At 43.2% G+C, this 24,023-nt stretch overlaps 2 protein-coding genes across 3 annotated transcripts; one reads left to right on the forward strand and one right to left on the reverse strand.

Annotated features, from left to right (window-relative positions):
* Nucleotides 1-10,533: 10,533 nt before the first annotated feature.
* Nucleotides 10,534-13,528, forward strand: CD27 (CD27 molecule). The gene is made up of 6 exons (XM_074269048.1): nt 10,534-10,702; nt 10,903-11,034; nt 11,398-11,604; nt 12,396-12,437; nt 12,590-12,721; nt 13,022-13,528. The coding sequence occupies exons 1-6, from the start codon at nt 10,534-10,536 to the stop codon at nt 13,156-13,158; spliced, it is 819 nt and encodes a 272-aa protein (XP_074125149.1). The 3' UTR covers nt 13,159-13,528.
* On the reverse strand, nt 11,571-23,535 carry VAMP1 (vesicle associated membrane protein 1). 2 transcript variants are annotated; one of them, XM_074269050.1, is made up of 5 exons: nt 23,025-23,535; nt 20,742-20,862; nt 20,346-20,504; nt 18,452-18,503; nt 11,571-12,504 (listed from the first exon to the last, which is right to left on the reverse strand). In XM_074269050.1, coding segments are annotated over exons 1-5 (354 nt in total). In that variant the 5' UTR covers nt 23,027-23,535; the 3' UTR covers nt 11,571-12,484. The 2 variants fall into 2 exon arrangements, with proteins under 2 accessions (XP_074125151.1, XP_074125152.1); XM_074269051.1 differs by lacking the exon at nt 11,571-12,504 and adding an exon at nt 15,313-18,072.
* Between the last annotated feature and the right edge of the window lie 488 nt (nt 23,536-24,023).

Consider the following 24,023-nt stretch of genomic DNA (forward strand, 5'->3'; position numbering starts at 1 on the left):
CCCCCTTTTGATCTGATTTTTTTTCTTGTACAGCATGATGAATATGGAAGTAAATGTTAAGAACTGCACATGTTTAACCTATATTGGATTGCTTGCAATGTTGGGGAGAAGGGAATGGAGGGAGGAAGGGAGAAAAACTTGGAACACAAGGTTTTGCAAAGGTGAATATTGAAAATTATCTTTGCACGTATATGGAAAAATAAAATACTATTAAAAGTGGGGAAAATACATAACTCAGACACCATCTTCTGGAAGCCTTTTCTGATCTTCTCAATTTCTAGTGCTTTCTCTAATTAGCTACACTGCTCTTAACTGCCTTATATTTCTTTGGTATTTATTCTGCATATATTTATTCTTTAAATATGTGTGTATATTTACATGCATATATGTATGTTATACATATAGAATACAAGTTACTTAAGAGTAACTTAATTTTCCTCTTTGTATACTCAGAATCTTAACACAATAACTAACTCTTCAATAAGTGTTTGCTGATTTTTTTTGTGGATGCTTTATTGTCCACTTTTATTATTCATTTCCCAACTTTATAATATATTTTTGAGTGAGGTATAGACTTGGTTTTAGTGTAGTTTTAATACCATCACTCCAAATCCCGTTATACTTTTCTCTATCTCAATCTAGGCTTCCTCAGAATTAATGTTTGTTGCTTTATTGATGAACATGTAGCTAAGGACAGAGAACACATATTCCCACACAATAAAGCAAGCATAAAAGAGCAAACTCTGGCAAATAGAAATACATGGAAAATACATAAGGTCAGCGAAATTCTCACTTAACATTTTCATTGGGGAGGTTATCATGGCACTCTTCTCTGAGGACCCCTGGGAGTCATCTGCTGGGAATCCGTTGGGTCTTGCAGCCAATGAGTTTCTGTCTTTGATCAACTTCTAAATTTTATTTCTTTAGGGCCATTTGAGCCCTGGTCTGCTCTGGGTCAGTGATTGCCACTCCTTAGTCATACCTAATATTATGAACTATCACATAGGCAAATGGCAAACAAAAACAGAGTGCCCTGAGGCATGAAGAGATTGAGATGTAGTACTTGTGTTTGGTGCTGAAGTTTGTGCTCTCAGACATCTATGTGAGTTAGGGGGTAGAAATTCCCTGTAACAACTATTTACCATGGAGATTCTATTCTGTGTCCCCCAAACCAATTTCAGGGAGCACTGAAAACAAAACCCAACTGGAACAACAAAGCCTATTTTATTTTTATTATTATTATTATTATTATATTATTATTATTATTTTTTACAATAGCTTTTAATTTTTCCAAATACATGCAAAGATAGTTTTCAGCATTCACCCTTACAAAACCTTGTGTTCCATATATTTCTCCCTCCCTCCCTAGCAAGCAATCCAATAGCTATTTTATTTCTAAAATCCTTTCAAAACTGGCGTGCAACAGCAAGACTAAGTGAAGAAGGTAAGGTTATTATCTTCTATTTTCCTGGCCTACATTCCTGCTTTTATTAAGTATATCTGGCAACAGAACAAAGAAGTGGCTTTTGTGCTATATTGAGGTCATCATAAAAGGACTGCCTCCCTGAACATCAATGCCTACCTGTTTCTGCTGAGCCACCTTTCACTCCGGGATGACTACCACCAATTACAGCTAACCATTGAATTTCCCTGTGACATCCACTGCTAAGGATGGAGGGGATTAATTTGAATGAAGGGAGGTCGATTTTCCTGTTTTCTCGCTAGTCATTTGGGGTCCCTGAGCAATGGAGGAAGTTTTTGGGGTTTGGTTTTTTTGCTTGTTTTGTTTTTGGGGTGTTTTTTGGGGGGGGGAGATGACAGGAACCAGGTAAAATAGGCACAAACCCTAGACAGGACAGGGTATTTGGCTTACTGACATTTCTACTTCTCTACCTTCTCCACCCTTTCTAACTGCTCCTTCTCTGGCTTTTTTACTGGCTCCTCATCCTTTTCCAGACTCAAAGTGCATCTTCCCCAAGGGTCTGTCTTTTGGCCTTTTCTCTCATTATACTTTCTCCTTTTGCAATCCCATTCACTTTTGTGGCTCCCACTACTACTTTAGTCAGATAACTATCAAATCTCTTTTGAGCTCCAGACCATAAAATATCTCCATTGGATGTCCCATTAACAACACAAATTCACCATGTCCAAAACTGCCCTTCCCTCTAATCATCTCACTTCGCCATCTTCCTCTATCTCTCCTATACTTTGGGATTGATTATCTTGGACATTTTTTTCCCTTCACTCCTAATTCTGAATTAGCCCTCAGGGCCTATTAATTGTACTTCTGCAACACTTTTCATACCCTCTGCTTTCTCTCTATACCTATTACCACCACCTCAGCATGAAGATTTACTCCTTGCTGATTTATATTATAAAAATAACCTCATCACAAGTCTTCCCACCTCCACTCTCTTCCCTTCACTCTGTGCCCTTAGGTTTGGGGGAGAAAGGAGATTAGAGGAAGAAAAGAAGCTAAGAAGGGTATGTGGCTTCTTTCCCTTACAGAACACTGCTCCTGACCTTGGAATATCCACTGATTATCTCTCTGACTCATCAGAATTTCACCTGGAGAATGGCCAGGAAGCAAAGCCATCTGTACAGGAGTCAGAGGGGATGATGGTCACCTGCCATACAGTAAGAGTGTGAGGTGATTGTAGTAAATCAAAATGCCCATTGCCCGCTTTGACTTTTGAGCCCAAGAATTACTGATAGGAGGTTTACATAAATGGCCTCTGGGCACATATGTTTCTCTGACAAAATATAGAAGAGAGGGTGGGAAATCTGTGATTTCAAGTCTTCCTAGTCATGGCAGTAAAGCTAACATTGCTGATTTTGCTTTCATTGTAGTAAGAAATCTGGGAAGTAGAGGTTTCAGATCTTACTAGACCTAGGGGAATTGGGGAGTTTCAATACTATACCATATACTTTTAATTTCATTGAATAAAGTGTGTTTTTTGGTTCACACAAAATTGGGAAGATTAAAATCCTGAATTAATGCCATCAAAATAAACCAAATAAATTATGAATTATTTAGGAGAATGTTCATACTCTAGATTAGATTTGACTGAACCTATATTAACAAAAAAAAAAAAAAAAAAAAAGACTGAAGGTCAAGTCTCTTTCAAAGATTTTATCCCATTTCTCTTCATCAACAACACTCTTTTTCCTACCTATATATATATATAAGAAGCACCAAGCTCATACGAGTAGGAAATTTCACCATTTTGCATAGAAATGGACTTGTGACCTCACCATCTATCAAATGTGGTGAACACCCAACTCTCTACCATTGTGGACCTAATGACCAACTTTTGCAAAACACTATTTCCTATCAATAATAATAAGTGAAAGTCACTAGCCAGATTGGGCTAAGGCAGAAGTAATTATAATTAAATTGGGCTTATCAGATGACAATGTTAGCTCTTAAAAATCAAGTCAAGAAAATGTAAATTTTACTGATATGGTAATGTACAATTTGGCTAATAGCAGGGAATAGAATAGAAAGGAATGGAATGACTCTAAAGAGATAATGATGATAGATGACTCTTTCCATTGAAATATCTACTTTATGTAGATGCAGGGTTAGAAGAGTCATAATTACTTGCGGTGCTACATAAGTCACCAGATGTTGCTTCAAATTGTTAGCTGCTCTACCTCTCCTCTCCAAGTAGAATTTTCAGGACTGGAGCCCAGGTTCCTTTTAGTCCCTCTGTACATGTGTAAATAAGATCTGCTTTTTACTCACAGGTCTAGATCCTAAGAACTTTTCCAAACCCACTGATGTGATCATACAATTTTTGTTGGTTTTACTATTGGTATGATGAGTTCCTCTCCTCAAAGATACCTCCTCTTATTGCAAAAGTTTTCAAAGATTGTATCAGTGAAAAACAAATTTTCTTTATAAGGACAAACTTTTGAATGTCCTACCCACATTTCTTAATCACTAACTATCTAACTTCCTTCTATGAATCAAGGAAAAGATGAGTAAATACATACATATATGATATTTCCATTATTCAGAAAATAGGATTCAGCATCACACTAAAAGTACATAAAGACTAGCCACAAGGAATTTTTTTTAAAATGAAGAGAGGATTAGGGTAAATATTGAAATGTGTATACTAAGGAATGGGAGAGGAACAGAATCCCAGCAATAACTGCTTTTTTTATGAAGTTTTTGTAGCACTTTGTATTTTTGTCATATATAACATTAGGCATTTAGAGAAGATTTAGGACATGCTAGGAGATTCAGAGCACTAGAAATGGAGTCAGGAAAACCTGAGTTCAAATCCAGCCTCATATACTTACTAGCTCTGTCTGCTTAATCCACTGGAGAAGGACATAGCAAACCACTCCAGATCTTTTCCAAGAAAACCCCTTGGACATTGTGCTTCATGAGGTCACAAAGAGTCAGACACGACTAGACAAATCTTGCATTAGAAGATCTACCTTTCCAAGTCAGAAAGTCAAAATATAGAACACTTGGGTCTCTTCCTACTGGGCCATCTTGGAGATAGAACTTTGTCTTTTAGTGACTTTCTTTGCCCTTCTTCAACTCCTCCAAAGATAAGTGAGGGATAGAGGAAAGAAGAGGAAGATAAGTTAGGGTCCACAGTCCCCCTCTCTTAAGGAGCTCCAAAATAATGGATATTCATGAGCCTTTGGACTTTGGGAAGTAAATATCCCAGATCCACAGAGACTCTGTTCCTTGTTTCTCATTCAAAGGGTTCAACATGAGGAAATAAAATTTGCTCTTCCTATTTGGAACTATGTCCAAAGAGTCATCAAACTGCAAATCCTTTGATCTAGCAGAGTCACTACTGGGCTTAAATCCTAAAGAGATCACAAGAGGGGGAAAAAGTATCCACATGTGCAAAAATGTTTGTAGCAGCTCTTTTTGCCGGGGCAAAGAATTGGAAAATAAATAGATGCCCCTCAATCGGGGAATGACTGAATAAGTTGTGGTATATAAAAGTAATGCAATATTATTTTTTATAAGAAATGATGAGCAGGCTGATTTCAGAAAATCCTGGAAAGACTTACATGAACTGATGCTGAAGGAAGTGAACAGAACTAGAACATTTTGTATAGTAACAACATTGTATGATTAGCTATGATAGACTTAGCTCTTCTCAGCAATACAATGATCCAGGACAGTTCTAATAGATTTGGGATGGAAAATGTCATCTACATATGGAGGCTGAATGCAGATAAAAGTATGCTATTTTCATCTCTTTTTTTTGTTTGTTTGTTTGTTTTTCTTATGATTTTTCCCTTTTGTTTTGATTTTTCTTTTACAACCCAACTAATGTGGGAAATATGTTTAAAATGATTGCACATGCATTACTCCCAGATTGTCTTGGGGAGAGGGGAGGGCAGGAAGGGAAGGAAGAAAAAAATGAGAACTCAAATTCTTACAAAATTGAATATTTAAAGATAGTCTTTACATGTAATTGGAAAAATAAAATACTATTAAGTGGGGAGAAAATTGTGGGGTCTTAGCTTTTATATTGTGTGAAATATAAACTCTCTTCAGAAATGCTCTCTATGAACATTCTAATTAGTCCAACATTTGCATAGCAGTGAATGGGATTATTCTTTAAAGGAAACACCACGAAAGTCATTTGAGGACTGGACAGGGAGTCTGAGATGGACAGAAAAGAGTGGCCTGGAGAGAAAGCACTCCCAGTCAGGGAATATTCATCAGTGTTTATAGCCAGCTTCTAGGACTAGTCCCTGCTGCTGCTGCTGCTGCTACCGTTATCACTTCCACAGCTGAAGGATGAGGAAACCAGGATAAAGTATTTGGCCATTATGTTTTCTCAGTCCCATTACAACATCTTCCTCTCAGCAGCTTCTTCCAGTTCTCCCTCAGCCATATGCTCTTCTCATTCTTAGTCATGGTCCTCCTCCTCCTCCTTTTCCAGTCCTGTAGAGCAGTGACCAAATCCTGCTTCATCCCTTCACAAATTAAATTTCCCAGCATCTTCACAGGAAAAGCAGAATCTGTCTACCTCTTGAGAGGCTTGTGATACATAGGCTTTCATACTGTTACTTACATTCAAACTTAAAACTCCCTCTTATTTATCTGTGCCTTCTCCATAGTGTCCAGCACAGATTCTGACTTAACCAACATTTATTCCATTGATCCCTCAAGTCAAGAGTGACTGATTCATCCTTTAAGGTCTCAGAATTCTCTGAACTTTTTGTAACTTTTAAATCTATATGTACACTTTGATTTTCCCTATTAGATTCTCGGTTTTTCGAGAAAGATCCACATTGCTCCAATTCAATGGAAAGAGTGCTGGTCTTGAAGAAGAATCCTTGGTTTGGCAATTACTGGCTATATGACAAGCCATCTAAAGTAATTATTCTACTACTTTAATTCTTCATCTGTAAAATATTGCTAATATTCTCACTTCCAACTTCACAAGATTAGGGATAGAGGCTACCTGTGATTTCTTTGGCATAAGAAACTTGTGCATAAGGAGACTCCCCTTCCTTAAAAAAGGTTGATATCTTCATTAGAATTGCTGAAAGCTCTGAGAAGTTAAATGATTACTTGTCTAGGATGTGTGAGAGCTGGGATCTGAATTCAAGTCTTCCTAGCTACAATCAACTCTCTTTTCTCTAGAATCTATACCATTAAGTGCATGGGTTCCTAACCTTTTTAGTATCATGGATTTCTTTGGTTGTCTTCTGAAACCTATGGATCCCTTCTCAGAAATGTTTTTAAATAAATGCAGGAAAATACAGAAGATTACAAAGGAATCAAATATGTTGAAATAAAGATGCATTTTTTCCTGTCAAATTCACAGACCCCAGGTTAAAAAGTCTTGAATATAAGGAAAGCACCATATAAATATGAAATATATTCATCTTTGTTTTTTCCCTCAGCACCAAGTAAAAAGCAAAAAAGTTGAATTGAATCAAGTTGAAGATCCAAATGTATGAATCACTAATGATGGGATTTCAGGCAGCATTTTAGGCTGTGAAGAATATTTTTAGTGAAACACTAGGTTGAATACTTTCTGAAATCATTTCACAGAAGCGACCACCAACTCCGCCTACTCAAGAAAGCCAAATCTAATGAGGGGCCACAGTGGGGGTAGAAGCAAAAAGATGAAAAGAACAGAGGCAAAAAACAAGAAAAAAAGATTTAAAAAAAAACATATAGCAGATATGTTGAGACCACAGGGGATGTGACTTGGTAGGTTGGGCAGGGGGGATGGAAACATAGAGTCATTTTAAGAGAAGTAGGCAAACAGCTTCAAGGTCCCTATGCTGCAAAGCATATGGGGGAGAAGAACAGGTCCCCCATGCCTCAGCCTCCTTTGGGGGATTAGGGATTTCAGAAGACCCCAGTAGAGACTGAATGAGAGAAAGATCTGATTGAGAAGCTAGTTGAGATTTCCAACTAAAAGGGGGATGCTCTCTCCTCCAATATTCTCCAATAACAAATCTATCCTTGGGTATTAGGTAAAGGAAGAAAAGAATGTAACGGTCCATGATGGGGGAATGATCTCCAAGTATTCCAAAACCAGGGAATAGCCAGTAAAAATGCTCTGAGTCGGGAAATGGAATATCTTGTTCCAGGAACAGCAAAGAGTCCATGTAATTGAATCACGAAGTAAGCAGAGAGAAAGGTATAAAAACACTGAAAAGGAGAAAAGGATCACATTATAAAGAGCTTTAAAAGCCAAGCAGAGGATTTTATATTTGATCCCGGAGGTAAGAGGGAGCTACTGGAGCTTACTGAATGGAGAGGAAAGAGGAGTGATATTGTCAGATCTCACTTTAAAAAACTCAATTTGACTGAGTGCAGGAGGATGGGCTCTAGATTTGAGGGAGCAGACTATTGCAATTGCCAGGAGAAAAAGAGGTAGATACTTTCAGAGGCAGAATTGATAGAACTTGGCAAATATCAGAAGGGGGAAGCTGAGAGAGAGTGGGGAGTGAAGGAAGATGGCTCCATTGTGAGTCTCGGTGTCTGGAAGGATGGGGTACCCTAGACCCAACAGAAAAGTTAGAAAGAGGGAGAGGTTGGGTGGAAAGATGATGAGTCTAGTTCTAATGCTGAGTTTAAGACATCTATGGGATTTGCTGTCCAGGTGGAGATATGAGACTGGAGATGAAATGAGAGAGGTTAGCTAGATAAATTGATTTGAGAGTCACATGCATAGAGATGATCATTGAATCCATGGGAGCTGATAAGCTCATAAAACAATAGTATAGAGTGAGAAGAGAGTGAGAATTAACTCATAGTTATTAGGTACAGTCTAATGAAGATCCAAGTAACAAGGCTGAGAAGGAGGAGATAGATAGTTGAACCAGGAAAGAGCAATGTCACAAAAATCTAAAAACAAAACAAAACAAAACACAAAAAACCAAAAAACCAGAAAACTAGAAGCACCTAGAAGAAAGGGATGATTGCATATCAAAGGCTAAAGAAAGCTCAAGAAGTATGAGAGCTGAGAAAAGAAGATTTGGAGATTAAGAGATCACTGTTAAATTTGGAGAGAGTACTTTCAGTTCAATAAGGCTGAAGCTAAGTGATGTAGCACATAGCACACTGGGCCTAGAGAAGCTAAGTTCAAATCCAGCCTCAACTGCTGTATGATCTGGATCAAGTTATTTAACCTTTGTCTTCCTCAGTTTCTCCAACTGTAAAATGGAGGATAACAGTAGAACTCACCTCACAGAGTGGGTTGGGATGTTCAAATGAGATAATATTTTTAAAGGGTTTAGCACAGTCTCTGGCATATAACAGGCACTAAATTAGACTGCACAGAGTTAAGAAGAGAACAGGGGAAAGGAAGTAGTAGAATAATTGCATGTAGATGACCTTCTTTCAGAGTGCAGGCAGGAAAGGAAAGAAAGATATTGCCAAAGATTTGGGGGTGGGGGATGGACAGACCAAGTAATGTTTCTTTCTCTTTTTTTTTTCTCTCTCTCTCTCTCTTTCTTTCTTTTTTTATGCAACCAGGGTTAAGTGACATACCCACCTAGCTAGTAAGTGTGTGAGGCTGAATTTAAACTCAGATCTTCCTGACTTTAGAATTGATGTTCTAATCACTGCATCAATTAGATGCCAGCAAGTAAGAGTTTCTTGAGGATGGAAGAGAAATGGACATGTTTATAAGAGGGAAGGAAGCAACCAGTAGTTAGGCAAATATCGAAAATTAATGAAAGAGTGGAGATGAGGACAATCTGCTGGAGAAGATGGAATGGGAACACTTGTGCAGAGATTTTCCCTTGGCAAGAAGAGCTACCTCTTCAAGTGAAGTCACCAGTGAGGGAGGAAATAGCTTTGGAGGGCATCTGAGTAATGTGAGATGAAGAAGGAAAAGGAAGCTCATCATGAATAGCCCCAATTTTCTTTCAATAAACCATGAGACAAGTTTCTCAGCTGAGAAAGAGTCAGGGGAAGCTTGAGGAGGGGTCAAAAGCCTTGGGTTTCTGTGGCGAGGTGCAGAGTGAATTGATTTAGGAAGGTGTGAAAGGATTGCCTTGCCACAGTGAGAGCCCCGATGAGATTATGTGATGAACATTTGTAATAGACCCATTCAGCAGAGATCTTTGATTTTCTCCAGCTTCATTCAACAGCACATGAATTGGGAACCTATGTTCATACGTTAACTGGAAGTTCAGTGCTTGCTTTGAATGGGGCTGGGGAAGTAGAAATGAGCAAACTCATATAGTTTCATGACTTGAGTCTTGAGTGGGAGATTTGAATGAGCTGTACAAACTCTCATTAGATTGAGCCCCACTTGTAAAGGGGGTCAAAAGCCCCAAATGATTTGTGCTGATACAGATAATGGATAATAAAGTGTTTTATAACCCTTAGAGTGCCTTGTGAATAATAGTAAGTCACAATTGCTTTGGGTCTGTTTCTCGTTTGTAAAATGAGGGGATTGTATTCGAGGACCTCTGAGGTCTCTCCTTGTCCTAAATCTGGGATCGTATCATCGTTGTTATGAGAGAAAATTTCCCAATATCTATAACTATTCAAAGTTCCTCAGGCTGATTCAAGACTCAATCACTTGTCAGATACAACAGAAGGGAGAAAAATTAACCTATACTATTAGCCTAGGTCCCTAATGGAGGTATGGTGTACACTGGATGGCCTTCAGTGGAAGGTCTCTTCCCCGTATAACTAGTCAGAAAGGCAAGTGTATAAGACTCGGAGACAGAAGGGGGTAAAAGGATATATTTGTGAGGGGTGTGTTAGTGGCAGAGGAAGGGAGTGTCTCAGAAGAGAGGCAACTCACAAGCTGTTTATGTCAGAGTCTGCCTTTTGGTGCTTTGGTTAGCACATGGGAAAGGGGAAGAAGTGGGGTGAGGAGACCATGTTTGGCCCAGTGATGGGCTCATGGAACCACGAGAAAGAAATGAGTCACAGCAGGAGTCCTTGTCCAGCACAGTTCTAAGCTGGAGCAACAGATTCCTCCTTCCATATCTGAAGAAACAGGCAAGAGGTGGAAAAGGAAATAAGCTACCAGAATAATCCTGAACAGAACAGAGACAGAGATGACAGAGAGCCTGAGAATGGGAAGCAAAGCTCCGGGAACTTCTTGGTGGCTGTGGGTACTGGGAACCCTGGTGGGACTTTCACCAGGGGTAATACCCAAGCGTCATTGTCCACAAGGACAGTACCAGGTAGAGCAAGGATCATGGTGCTGCCGACTATGTGATCCAGGTAAGGATGAACCAGAAAGGGGATGGATGGGAGTGAGGGACAGAAATGGGGGAGGGAGTGGAGAGATGCAGGGGGAGGAAATACAAATTTCAGAGAATAACTGAGGAATCCTGAAGTCAGTGGGATGTTCTAGCCCAAACAGGGTAGAGAAGAGGGTTAAGTTCCACAGGCCCTTAATCCCTCACTGGGTCTCTTCACAGGCACATTCCTAGTCGGAGACTGTGAGGGTGATGGGAAGGATCCTCACTGTAAATCCTGTATTCCTGGATTGTCCTTCACCCCAGACCACCATGCCCAGCGCCAATGTGAGAGCTGTCGAATCTGTAATAATGGTGAGGCTGAAAGAGGAGTGGGGCTGGGTAAATGAAGGATGGGTGAAGGAGGAGCTAGGGAAGGGGCTGCTGGAAACAAAGTAGGGGGCTGTGGATGCTGGAGACAGTAGGGAGGCAGTGAAAATCCAGGAGTACTTTGAGGATACAGCTGGGAGGAGATGAATTTAGACAGTTAAGGGGAAGAGAACACAGGTGGGGATGGAGCTAGCGGCCGAGTCAGGATGATTAATAACAGCAGGGATGCTGAGACTGGAATCTCATCTCAGCTGTCCCCAATCCTGGGCCACTCCAGTGAATGTTATGAGAGGTGATGATAAGGGGGGGCCTCCTGGCGAGCATCTCCCTGACCTCAATCTTCCTCAGGATTCTCGATTCAGAAATGCAACATCACTACCAATACAGAGTGTGGCTGCCCCGAGGGGCAACAGTGTCGAGATAAGGAATGCACCAACTGTGACCCCCAACCTACATCCCTGCTGAGCTCGCCCCAGTATCCCATCAGAAGTCCACATCCACATCCTGCAACCATGCCCCAGCACCCCACCGACACCCACTCAGCGTACTCCTCTGGTAGGACACGGCTCCTCAATCCTCTCCAGACAGGGCAGGCATAGGGAGGGGTCGGACACCCCAAAAAGTTCAGCTGGGAGAGCAGCTTATTCCCGGGATCCTCCATGAGTTATATTTGCCTTTTCCACCCACCCAAATTTGTACCTTTAACTTTTAAGGACCCCAGAAGAGAATAGTCTGGGAGAGGTGTTGAGAACTGGTGGGGATGGGGTGAGGGATTATGAGTGTGCAATGCATACATTGTTATATGAAAGTGCTTTGTTGATCAGTTTTGCTTAAAGATTGCTAGAAGGGAGAGTCCAGGAAAATAGGAAGAGTGGAGGAGTGCATATTATTGGGTTTTCAATCAGGATGTGACATTTACATTTTGATTTTGACTTTTGCATCTTTTTATTAATACACTATTATTTTTTATTCTCACATTTTATTAAGAAACCTTTAATTTTACATAAGTTTGGGCTGAAGGAATTTGGGGTTGGAGAGGCAAACTGAGAGGGTGGCATATTTTGGCTGATCAAATATATATACATAATTCAAAGAGGGTCTAAGAAGGAAAATTTCCCCATAGGACTTTTGGGGAGGAAGGGAGTAAAATTATGAAATGTTTAAAAAGAAAAATAGGATCTTAAGCCTTGTACTCAAAGACAAACCTAGAGAGGAAGTGATGGGAAGAGAATCCCTTTCACTGTCCCATCCTTTCCCTCAAAAAAAAAAAAAAAAAAACTGATAAAAGATATTGAGCCAACAGGACTGAAAATCAAGTAGTCTTCATTCTTGTCTCTTCTCTCCAGAGACGGCTGGCACTAGTGCCACAAGACGTGCCCAAAACCCATGTAAGTTCCATCACCAGTCATGAAAATCTCCCATTCCTGGGTGGGATCTAGCAGAAGGGTGAATGATCTGAAAAATAGGGGAGCCAGAGTGGGAAGTAGCAGTGGAGGGGGAGACCCTCTGCCAGACCCCCTCAGTCCTTTGCCCATTACAGCCCCAACAGCCCCATCCAACCATGTCAGCATCTACATCCTCCTCATCCTCTGTGGATTGATTCTGACCATGCTCATTCATGGGACTTGGCTCATCCTAAAACAAAGAAACTGCTACCTCAAAAAAGAACAAGGTACCACATGGATACCATTCCCTCTCTCCAACCCTGCTCCTTTTCCTGTCTCATTTCTACCTCAATGACACTTTACCCTCCGTGTCCTTTCCTTCCATTCAAACCCCGCTGCCATTTTTTGGGCCTTCACCCTACTATTGTTCCTCTTCTCCTACTTGGGCTTTACTCTCCCTATTCAGTTTCTTGGTTTTTCCAGTCCCTATCTCCTCACACCTTTTGAGGATCCTCTTCTCCTTTTTCTCATCTGCCTATTTCCCCTTTCCTCTCACTTGTATTTCCTGTTTTACTCTCCATTTGCAGACAAGCAGCAGCCAGTCAAGCTCTTCCCAACAAGATCCCGGGTAGAGCCAGGCCCCTGCTGTCCGAGGCAGGAGGAAGGGAGCACTGTGCCCATCCAAGAAGATTACCGAAAGCCTGAGCCTTCCTCTTTCCCCTAAGCCAGACGAGGCCAAGGTGTTGCTGATGGGACAGCGACCTTCTCCATCTTGGCCTGGCTCCTGCCTGACTACTTACAAGAGTAGGAGATGAGAACCCTCCTCAATTTGGACACCTCCTAGGAGCCCTGGCCGCCACCCGCTGCCCACGTCTTCCCCTCCTTAGAAGTCTTCATCTGCCTCTGCGAACAACGGAGACGGTTGTCAAGGAACTCATTTGAGTGTGGTAAAGCTAAAGGGTTGTGGTGAGCAGCAGGGCACAGTTGGTGCACCCTGCAGGGCTTGGGTTGAGTGCCTTTCTACCATGGTGGAGAGAGACCATATGTACAAATAAAACTGATGCACTTCTCTGAGTTGAGAGGAAACATTAAAATGGATCTCCTCCATCTCTTAATTTGAAATGCTGAGATCCTTAAGGATAAGAAAAATCAATTCCCAGGCTGTTGCCCACCATTCCTCAAAGCCACCTTCTCTCTCTCTGAGAGCTTTCTCTACTCACAGGGTATTTATTCAGGTTCTGGTTGTGGAATGTACAATAGAAAAACTTGAAGTCACAATCCCTTAATTGCTCAGTCCAAACCATGATCTCTGGCATTAGTAAAACCAACCCTTATTTTTCCTGGGTGGAGATTCTGGGGCTATCACCATAGGCATACACAAACTAGAGATGGAAAACAAAGGAAACTGGCACTGGAAGCAGTGTCAAAGGGGACTGGAACAGTACTATCCACAACTGGGGCTTGGGATACCAGCAAGGTTGGCTTTCTCTTGTTCAGGGAATACTGGATGGCTCCATTGATTTGGCCTTTCTCCCTGTCTCAAGTTGAGACTTGGCAGTGGCCTCCTTTGGGTTCTGAGTTCCTTCCTGACAGCTCCCTACCTCTAGAATTTCCCTGTTGCATATCACTCTGAATTTCAGAGTCCTAAAAGCTGCCCCTCAATTCCTCACATTCTTCTCCATAGCCAGTCTTATGCCATACTGGGCTAAATTCATCTCTCACATTTCTAATGTTCCTTCTTATAGTGATTGTGAATCATGAATGTAAAAAGGTATCTTAGAGGTGTATAAGTCTAATCACCTTTACATATGAGGTCCAAAGAGGCAGTAATGTGCTCAGGATTTTATAACTATTAAGTATCTTGAAGCCGGACCCAGATCCCTCCTGAGTCCAATGCCTATTAGTCCATGCAGGGGAGTGCCACTCATCTTGCCAACTACAATAAGTAGGTGACTTGAGAGACCTCTTGCTCTCCTTACACATTAGAGGGAAGACTACTTATTGAGTCACAGTTTGGATCATCAGGAAAATTCGATCATTTATGAGAGAACTCAAGTTTCTGATGATGGGAATCCTTGGGGGTGCCCCCAAAAGGGCTCTCTAATAGCACAGGTTTAATCTGTCCTCAGGTTCTGAGAGCACAAAACCCAACTGCAAGCAATAAAGTTGAAAGTATACTGGAGCTGTCATATTTATCATCTTCAGTCTCAGGAAATAGGTCTCTACTTTGTCCAACTTCCTTCTAAAAACTAGAATGCATGGAAGAGTCCTTACAGTCAGTTTTAGAGCTAAAAGAGACTTCAGAGGTCACCTAATATGCAACTTAGTCTTTTAGAAAGCTGCCTGTCAGTTGTAAACCATAACAGTACATACAATGGTATGTAATGCTCACAAAGTTCATCTCAGGCTGCTTAGATCATTAAGTATTAATAAGTTAAACTCTCCTCAAGAAGAAAAGCTCAGCAATGTATTTTTCAGCTGCCCGTAGATCAGAAACTCTGTTGTGCCTCTCCTCTGTTCACCCATTCTCTATTTACAGCTGTTTCTTCATTTGTTCCCCAAGACTTGTAATCTATATGGCCACAATTTTCTGCACCAGTTAATTGCTTGGTGGAGCAGAAGGGTAATTACACCTGGTAATTTGTTCTGCAAAAGCTTCTATTCAGGAATGGAGACAACACAGGGTTTGAGGATGGCAAGCTGTTTATGGCAGTGCCAAGGAAATTAAGTGTATGACAGAGAATATCTGCAGCCACAATGCCCAGGTCAGTTTTCTGTCACCACTTCCACCAGCCGGCACCCTACCTGCTTCAGGATGGACAGTTACACAGCTTGCAATGAGAAATCAAAGCACACAGAACACAAGAGTGGAGACCAGTTCCATTGCCAACATACGAGGGTACCTTTAATCTCAATCAGAAGAGCAAACGGCACAGAAGCACCAGTGCTTTAACCTATGGAGAAATCTGCCCCAGTGGTAGCCCGCCCCCAATTTAGGCCAAGTCACCCAGAAGCCGTCAGGTTGGTGGTAGGAATTTGTTTTTTTGTTTTTCCCAGAATACACGAAATTAGTAAATGTGCTACATGCCTTACTTGGAATACAATTGTTATTATTTTACACAAGTATGAGATTGGAAGAAGGGAAAGAAAGACAGAAAGGGGACAACAGACACAGTGAAAAACCCCACAGCGGCTCATGACAAACCGGAAGGGATGGGGAAACATGGGGAAATCTGCTTCATTTGGCTGGAAAGTCCTGGGTGTACAACAGCATTTTTGCCCATGCATGGGGATGATAGCAAAGAGACAGAATCAGGTCATGGGGTGGGAAAACTGAGGGAAGACATCTTTTTCCCTTTACCCCCACTCCAAGGTTTGGAGAATCTATTCTGTTTGCTGGAAGGGAGCTCTTAGGCACAACAAAACCCAGAGTGCAAAATCCTTTGACAAAGCGCTTAAAGTGATGAAGAGGCTGGGGCTTAGTGAGCCCAGGGGCTGGTTTGTTCCTGGCTCTAGAGGCAGCGAGGACAGTGGTGGTTCTTCTCCAGCGGTGTCCCCCCAAGAGAGGAAGGCGCCCAGAGGATAGTGGAGACCTTCTTGGGGGAGATGTTGGGAGAGGTGCACTCATTGCTTCCTTCCAGCTCTTCAGTCCTGCCACAGGGCAGGACAAAGGGAATATGGAAGTAGGCAGAGGTTGGGGAAGGGTGTGTTTTTGGCAAATAAAATGGTGGTGCATGGAAGGTGAACATGCAGCCCCAAGCCCTACACTCCCTTTGCTTGACTATATATAAAGGTGAGAGAAGAGGTCACTGTTATACCTGCCCAAGAGTCTCATTTGGCATCCTGTCTTAAAGCTAGAAGGAAATCCCTAGAATACAGTCAGAAAACTGGACACAGTTATGATCCTTCTGCCTAGGCCAATAAACCCAAGCACTACAGAAGGAAAGAGTTAAAATTAGCATGAAGGGGCAAGTAGAAGATGGAGAGAAAAGGTACTAAATGGTAAGGAGGTGGCAAAGTGATGACTCTGTCAGCACAGCCATACAACTGTCATCCACAACAGGAAGATGTGGGTCTAGTGTCAACACTGGACTTCCCTGAAAAGTCTTATAGTCTGGTTCCAGACTGGGCCTATCACCACGTCTCTGTCTTTGGTATGACAACGGGGCAGAGCTGAGAAAGGACTTTCCTGAGGTATCAGGGACTTCCCGTTCCCAAACCTCCACCTTCTTGCTATCAAAGGGAAAGGAGAAAAAAACCATCTACTGTAAAAAGGCCATCTCATCCCAGCCAAACCTTGGTGACTATCAGGAGGCTTTTCCTGGTCCTCCTTATTCTCAATTCCTCCCTCTCCCTCTATACCTACTCCATTGCCTTCTTTTTGAGACTATCATTGATCTATTCCATATGGATTCATTTACTTTCTTCCCCATAAGAAAAAAAAAAACTCCTCGAGGAGATAGAAACTGTTTTTACCCTTCCTTTGTACCCCCAGTGCTTAGCACAGTGCCTGGCACAGAAAAGGTGTTTAATATATGCTTATTTTAGACTTGTTATTTTTGAATGAGGTCCCTTACCTTACCTTGCCTTACACTTAGTTCAGTTCCCAGGGCAGTTTTTCCCCCAATATCTTTATAATGACTAAGAATAACCAACAGGCCCAAATTTTGACTGCAAAGGATATTTTTGAGCCCTCTCACACACTATTAGACTTGTCTACTAAGAGCTGACCTGACACCTTAGCCTCTAGGTACCAATTCTAAATGAAGAGCAGACAGTAAGCAAAATTGGGCCCCAAATGTTTTCTAAGTCAAAAGAAAAAGTGTTCAAACCCACCAATTCTGTGGTAAATAGAATGGCAGCACCAGAAGCACTGGCAGATCCTAGGCCAGACTGAAAGTAGTAGTAGTAGCAGTGGCGGCGGCAGCAGCAGGGGAGGAAGGGAAATCTTCTGAAAAAACACTGCGTACCAGGAACACTCTGGGAGTGGACACAACTCATGGTCGTCTAGGTTTTTGAGTACTGTACTTAATTATAAAAATAATGATCAGACCCTGCATATCATTGCCCCAGACTCTGAAATATCTTTTACAATAAAATGCTATATGATCAAAATCACCACTGCAATTTCTGCCAGCCCAGGATGGTCATTATTGAGGTCAAGCTTCTCCCACCCTGTTAACACTGCAGAGCCCATTGAGAAGCTGCAGTAGGAGATAAGAGGAGGAAACTGCCATTTCCCTACACTCTCCCCAAGCCTCACTCCGGGCTGCCTTGGCTTCTGTGGTCCTGGCTCCCACTTGGGCAGCTTCCTCTGGAGTTGTTCTGACTGACCTATTTCTGCCCTGACCTCCACTCCACTTCCTGGGCTAGGGGCAGGGTGTTCTCTGAAGGGGAGGGGCCAAACCCTGGTTACTCGTGCTTCCTGGAACGAGAATGCAGCGGCCCCACGAGCAGTGTGTCCAGTGCAGGTGGTCTGGATACAAACAAAGCAACTAAAGAGGAGATGAAAGAGCTTGGGTAAGGACAAGGTGGATGGCCTGGGTCTGCTGGGGAAATGACAGTGGGAAAGGGCATGGCATGAGTTCTGATGATGTGGGGGATGAAGGAGGGGTGGTACATTAAGTAAAAAAATAGACTGTAGACAGGAGTCAGGAAGGCACGGATAGAAAGAGACAGGAGAAAACAAGAGGGCAAATTAACCCAAGTTATTAGACATTCTAGTCGGTCAGGCACAGATGACCTATCCCCAGTGTTTTCCCAGGAGCACCAAAGACCAGAGAATTGGCCTCCCTCCAAAATCTCACCGAGGAAGGATTTGGCCAGCACCAAGAGGTGCTTGGGTCTTGTGTGGTGGTCTCTCTACTTCACTCCCACCAGGCCAGGCTCTTTGTCCCACAGAGAGAGACAGTCAGTCCGTAGCTCACCCAGAGTACCTCCAGTTCCCTGGGCAGGCAGGGGAGAAGATTCTGGGGCTTTCCCACCTGTTCACCCTCAGTAATTTCAACGATACTTACTTACAATAATTACCACGATGATGGCACAAATGGCTCCCAGCATGATCATCATCTGGGAAAACAAAGGTAACAGGGAGTAAGCCCCTTGGTTCAGAAGAATTAAGAGGATCCAGCATTGCCTTTTTTTAAACCCTACACTGAAGAAATTCCCCATGCCTTGAAGCAATTATAGAAATATCATAAAGGTTTCTTCTGATATCTGCAGGTAAACTAATGGACCACGCAAGATCCTTGAATGCCCTTCTTTTGTTTACTGTGGCCTAAGAAAATAGTCTCTTGGTTGTACAGAATTATAAATGGAGACTATATTTGCAAAAAGTCATAAAGCTTCACTTCTCTTTGGATGTTTTTATTATTATTTTAAGGTCATATAGAAGGTCCTTAACATGCTGTAATTTAAAAACTGGCAAGTCTCCACTCACTTGGAACTTGTTTCTGTGGGGAAAATGTTCCCCTATCCATGATGTATAAAAATGTTTCCATTAAAAAAAAAAAAAAAAAAAAAACAGATCTCAACTCAGACATCATAGGCACCTGAACATTTTCACAGAAATATATGTCTAGGAACACCTCTTCCCCTGTTCGCAGCAAGGTACTAGAATCAATTACCAATGACCAACTAAACTCCTTTAGAAAGGTAATTTTTCCTAACTTCAAGTCATTTGTGAGCACCCACAATGATTGGTGTCTCTCCTTTCTTGGTCCACTATGGAAGGAAATACAACCTTACCTTCTCCTTCCTCTCATCCCCAAGTACCTTGTCTCATGAAATAAGTATGTGACGATATTCAGAATAACTTGCTCCTATTTTTTAGGACATTATTGGGAGAGGGGGTATAAATCGGACTAGATTGCTACACACATGTTAAAAACAACAGTGTAAAGTAGGGTTTTTCTGGTACAAAAAAATAAAATAAAATAGGCCTTTGTTTAAAAAGTATTTTAGACAAACAGACCCATGGTAAGTCTTCCTGGAATTTCAAAGAGATATAAGATGATGTGTTTTTTAGGGGGAAGCTGAATGATTTAAAATAATTTGGTGAAATTATTTGTGGGACAATTTTTGGAAGTCATACATTTCTTCTGAAAATGCTCTAAAACAGAATTCTTTAGGAAGAGCTTACAGTTTTGTAGTACTCTAAGGTGAACAAAGCATTCTTAAATATTACAGAATGAGCTCTTACAGCAATATTAGTAATCTCCCATTTACAAAGAAGGAATCCAGGGATCAGATAGAGGTTAATGAAACTTGGTCGTCACATAGCCAATAAGTAAAAGAAGTGAGAATTAAGTTGGTCTCATACTCTTCATTTATGGCATCTATCAGCACAACTGAGGAAGCCTTCAGCCCCAAAGCCAATATCCTCATTAGATATATTTCTTCTTTATCCCCTTCCCAGGGACAGCTAGGTGGCTTGGTGGATAGAGTGCCAGGCCTGGAATCAGGAAGAAGATCCATCTTCCTGAGTTCAAATCTGGCCTCAGCCACTTCCTAGCTGTGTGACCCTGGGCAAATCACTTAACTCAGCTTGCTTCTGTTTCCTCTTCTGTAAACTGAGCTGAAGAAGGATATGACAAAGTATTCCAGTATGTTTGCAAAGAAAATCCCAAGTAAAGTCAAAAGAATCAGGACTGAAACAAGTGAACAACAAAATGTCCTCCCCAACCACCCAACAGCTACTCCAGGATACAATATGAAAGTGTTATAGAGCCAGTCAGCAAAATACGCTATGGGACCAATGAGAGAAAATGGGAAGCTCTGAAGATTTGTTTTAACTTTTCTCAGAACAATTCAAGGGAAAATAACCTGCACTTGGACAAGCAAAAAGTAAAAACTAAATGATACTATTACCCTAACTCTAGGCCCAAGGAAGGAAGAAAGAAAAATAATTACCTTACAATTTTTCCACCAGTACTTCCTCTTTAGCTTGGCAGCACTGCTCTCAAACTGTGATGCTCCTGCCTGTAAGGCATCTGCACGGTCATCCAATTCGGACAGCTTCTGATCCCTTTCCAGGACCTTGTCCACATTCACTCGCATGATATCTACCACCTGAGGAAGAAAAGTGTATGTAATGCAGGAAGCATTGGTGCAAAAAAAATCAAACGCCTCCAATTCTAGGTAGCATGGATAAACAACCATTTTAGGCCTCAGTTTGCTCATCTGTAAAATGAAAGATTGGACTACAGCATCAAAGCTGATTTTCAGATATTTTCACAATCTATATATCTTAATTTATTAATTACTGACTTGCATCACTCATAGGAAAACCAAAAAGTCTTTACCTACCTCCTCCACTTGTGCCTGTGTTTGCTGCAGTCGCCTGTTACTAGTTGTGTTGGGAGGCGGGCCCCCCACTGGAGCACCCCCTTCTGGGGCCCCTGGTGTTGGTGGCTGTGCTGGAGCAGACCTATTGAAATAGGAGGGAAATAAACCAAATGCACATGAAAAACAAAAAAGGGAATTTTATTATTCTCCTAACAAATTCAAAGCAGAAGCGATTGATCTTTGAGTAGGGAGGCAAGAAACCCTAACACAGGAACTTTTAGTACTATAATTAGAGCAGCAGCAAGGAAGATGGTCTGGATTTCTTTCTCTGATATGAACCGAATTCAAATGTTTCCAGAATGTGAATGTTTTCTGACACTTTTGGGATGCTAGGGGAATGAAAACACTAGTCTTTTGGTATGTGAGTCTTGATGAGGGAATTGGAGAAGTTTCTTGTGCATAGCAGTGTTCTCCAAGTACAAAGGGAAGGGAAAGGAAAGCAAGAACTGAGTCTGTTTAAAAGGATCCCATTTGGGTTATGCTCTATGCAGCAGCTACTAATACTGAAGCTGCTCAATATATGAAAACTTGGAGAATTCCCAAAAATAGAGGCTTATTGGTAAAATGGAGGATGCTTGCTCAGAAAGAACCTTCCCTTGTAAAAAGGTGCTTCTCCTTGGGTCATGAGACTGCAGCCTTGTATTCCCGGGCCAGCACATACATCATGGCTTAGTGGTTCCTTTTCTAGGTACAGCAGGGGGTCTTTCGAAGTTCCCTTCAGCAGCTTTCCCCATCCCAAAGCAGTTCATGATATGAATTCCCACCATTCACTCAGATCCCTGACCCAGGAATCTTCTAAACAGGCTTGTGCTCCTATCAAAGCAAAATGAGGCCTTTCCCTTAAAAATTTCCAAAGCTTTAATGGGAAACTCCTTTCACATAAGAAAAAATACTTCCTATTATGGTTTCTGTTATTTCAAAGTTTATGGACATGATTCCTGCCACACCTCAGACGGAAAAGAAACCCTACATTTTACTGAGAGAAAAAGATCTCAAGGGCCAGAAGAGACTGCGAAAGTTACTACTAACCAGGTGCATAGTTCACCCCTCCACACCCGGTTAGTTCGCTAATTTTTGAGAAACCAGTATGGGTAATTCCTCTGAAAACTAACAAGCCCGTCCCCTCCTCTTCCTGGACTCTCCCAGAAGTTACACCAGAGTAACCTGATCCATGGACTAAGGGCTCAGTGGGTCCCGACTGGCCGGTGGAGCCCTGGAGGAGGGCCAGAGCGGCAGCACCAATGACAGCGTTAAGGTCAGGGATCGCTCGGCGCTTTGCACCAGGAGGACCGTTTCATTAAGCACATTGCACATGGCTTTGCCAGCCAGAACTTTGAGGGGGAAGCCCCCGCCTCCACTGCCCCCTCAGGGACACCCTCGACAACTAGAGTGTCGGGACTCAAATGACCAAACGTGACTCAAAGGCTCTGCAGGCACTCGGGTTAAAGCAGAGGTAACGAGGAAGCCAGTGCTGGCGTGACTTAGCCCGGGCTCTGACGGTATTTGGATGACCCACAATGAAGCACCATCTCCACCGGGCCGGGGCTCGGAAGGCACGCTCTCGGCGCTGATACCGTGGAGAGAGGGAAGACAGGTTGCCCCAGGCTCGGTTAGAAAAACGGGGACCCTCTACATAAACTGGATGAAAACATTCTTTGGATCTACTTGGCTGCAGTGAGGGCAGAGAAAAGATGGGGGAGGAAAAGATGCTTACAAAGCGTACTAATTAGTGGACCCAGCCAGACTGCCGGCCTGCTCCCCACACCCCCCAGGGAGAGCCTATGGGGAACCCTGCCCCACCCCCAGCGGGGGCACCGCTCCCGGAGCCAATCGTGGGCACACGCCCCCGTATGTGGCTCAAGAGACAGCAGAGACACAGACTGAGAACTGGCTAGAAGCCTCGGGCTGGTCCACAACCTCCTGTCCCATTTGAGACACCCGCCCCCTCTCCCCCCCCCCAGGGACGGCGCGCATCGCCCCTCTCACACACAGCCCGAACCCCGGGAGTCAGAATCCCCGGGGGAGGGGGCCGAGCGTTACCCCGGCGGGGGGAGGGGGGCTTGGAGCGCCACTGGGGTCAGACGGAAGAAAGCACCCATACCGCCTGGCCGGCGTAGCCCGGGGGTGGGCGCTCCGCTGCACTGGCGACTGCTGCTGCAATGCGCCATTTTACCCCCTGCAGAGTCCGGGGCGGGGGTGGGACGGGCCCCGAAGGCTCCCCACCCATCAACAGGCTCCACTTACATCTCTCTAGTGGAGAGGGCGTGGAAGGGTCCGTCTCCTGGAGGCGGCAGCGAAGGCAGCCTGCGCGGGACGCTGGGACTGCGACGACGTCCTCTGCAGGACTCGGCTCACGGTCTCCACCTCTCCACAGAGAAGCAAGCGTAAACTGCAGCTAAAGTTACTGCAGCCTCAGCGCCGGCTTTTAGAATTTATTGGGGAGGGCCCCGCCTTCTACGGTGATGTAAGCAACCCAGAGGCCCAATCAGCGCCCTGCGGAGACAGACCCTTAGCGCGGTGCCGGAGACCCGCCAAAAGCTCCTCGGCCCTGCCCGCTGCCTTCGCCGATCGGACACTTCCCCAAACGTTCGCTTTCTCTGCTCCCCACCCCAAATCCGAGCAAGGAGAACTGCTTTTCTTCTGCCGCTTGGTGCTTGCAAAGTCTCCGGCCAATTAGCGCACGAACAGAGTAACATGCCCTCGTGTTTCGCGGTTCGTGAAGAGCCAATCACTAACGAATCCCAAAGACCGGAGCATGACCTAACGTCGAAATGTTTCGACTACCAATGAAACGGCTTCCGGGGAGTCTATCAGCCAATCATTGAAGGGATGTTCAGTTTTCTTGCTTCCCTTAGACCCCGCCCCGCTCCTGCTAGCCAATAAAAAGACCCAAAAGGCCCTGGGGTAGGCTCCTCTAGCGCCCCGCCCACGAGTCTCCCCTGTAGATGGAGTGCGAAGTGCTGGTAACGAGTTTTTGGAGGGTAGCCGGCCGGAAGTCCGCCCTCGATGGGGATGCCAGTTCTGCTGGATAGAACCCAGTCCGCGTGCAGAGAGCCCCTGAGTGGAGGGGAAGAAGACAGGCATTGCCAGTCCGGTAGCAGCGGTTGTGTTGTATTAATACACAGCATGTCCCAGAAATCGTGTAGTTTTAAGCGCTGACTTGGTACAGAAAGTATATTATAGACCAGACAACAAAAAATAGGGATGAATAATGAAATAAATCATATTTTGAAGTAGATTCAC

This window comes from Sminthopsis crassicaudata, chromosome 5, assembly GCF_048593235.1.
Source record: "Sminthopsis crassicaudata isolate SCR6 chromosome 5, ASM4859323v1, whole genome shotgun sequence".
NCBI lineage: Eukaryota > Metazoa > Chordata > Mammalia > Dasyuromorphia > Dasyuridae > Sminthopsis > Sminthopsis crassicaudata.

Excerpts from the sequence above, each read along its gene's own strand:
- CD27 (XM_074269048.1), top strand. The coding sequence starts at position 10,534 with ATGACAGAGAGCCTGAGAATGGGAAGCAAAGCTCCGGGAACTTCTTGG. Across the intron at positions 11,605-12,395 it reads CCACTCAGCGTACTCCTCTG|AGACGGCTGGCACTAGTGCC; the intron begins GTAGGACACGGC and ends TCTTCTCTCCAG. Across the intron at positions 12,722-13,021 it reads CTACCTCAAAAAAGAACAAG|ACAAGCAGCAGCCAGTCAAG; the intron begins GTACCACATGGA and ends CTCCATTTGCAG.
- VAMP1 (XM_074269050.1), bottom strand. Across the intron at positions 18,504-20,345 it reads ACTGGTGGAAAAATTGTAAG|ATGATGATCATGCTGGGAGC; the intron begins GTAATTATTTTT and ends TTGTTTTCCCAG. Across the intron at positions 12,505-18,451 it reads CATCGTGGTAATTATTGTAA|ATCATTCACCCTTCTGCTAG; the intron begins GTAAGTATCGTT and ends CCTATTTTTCAG.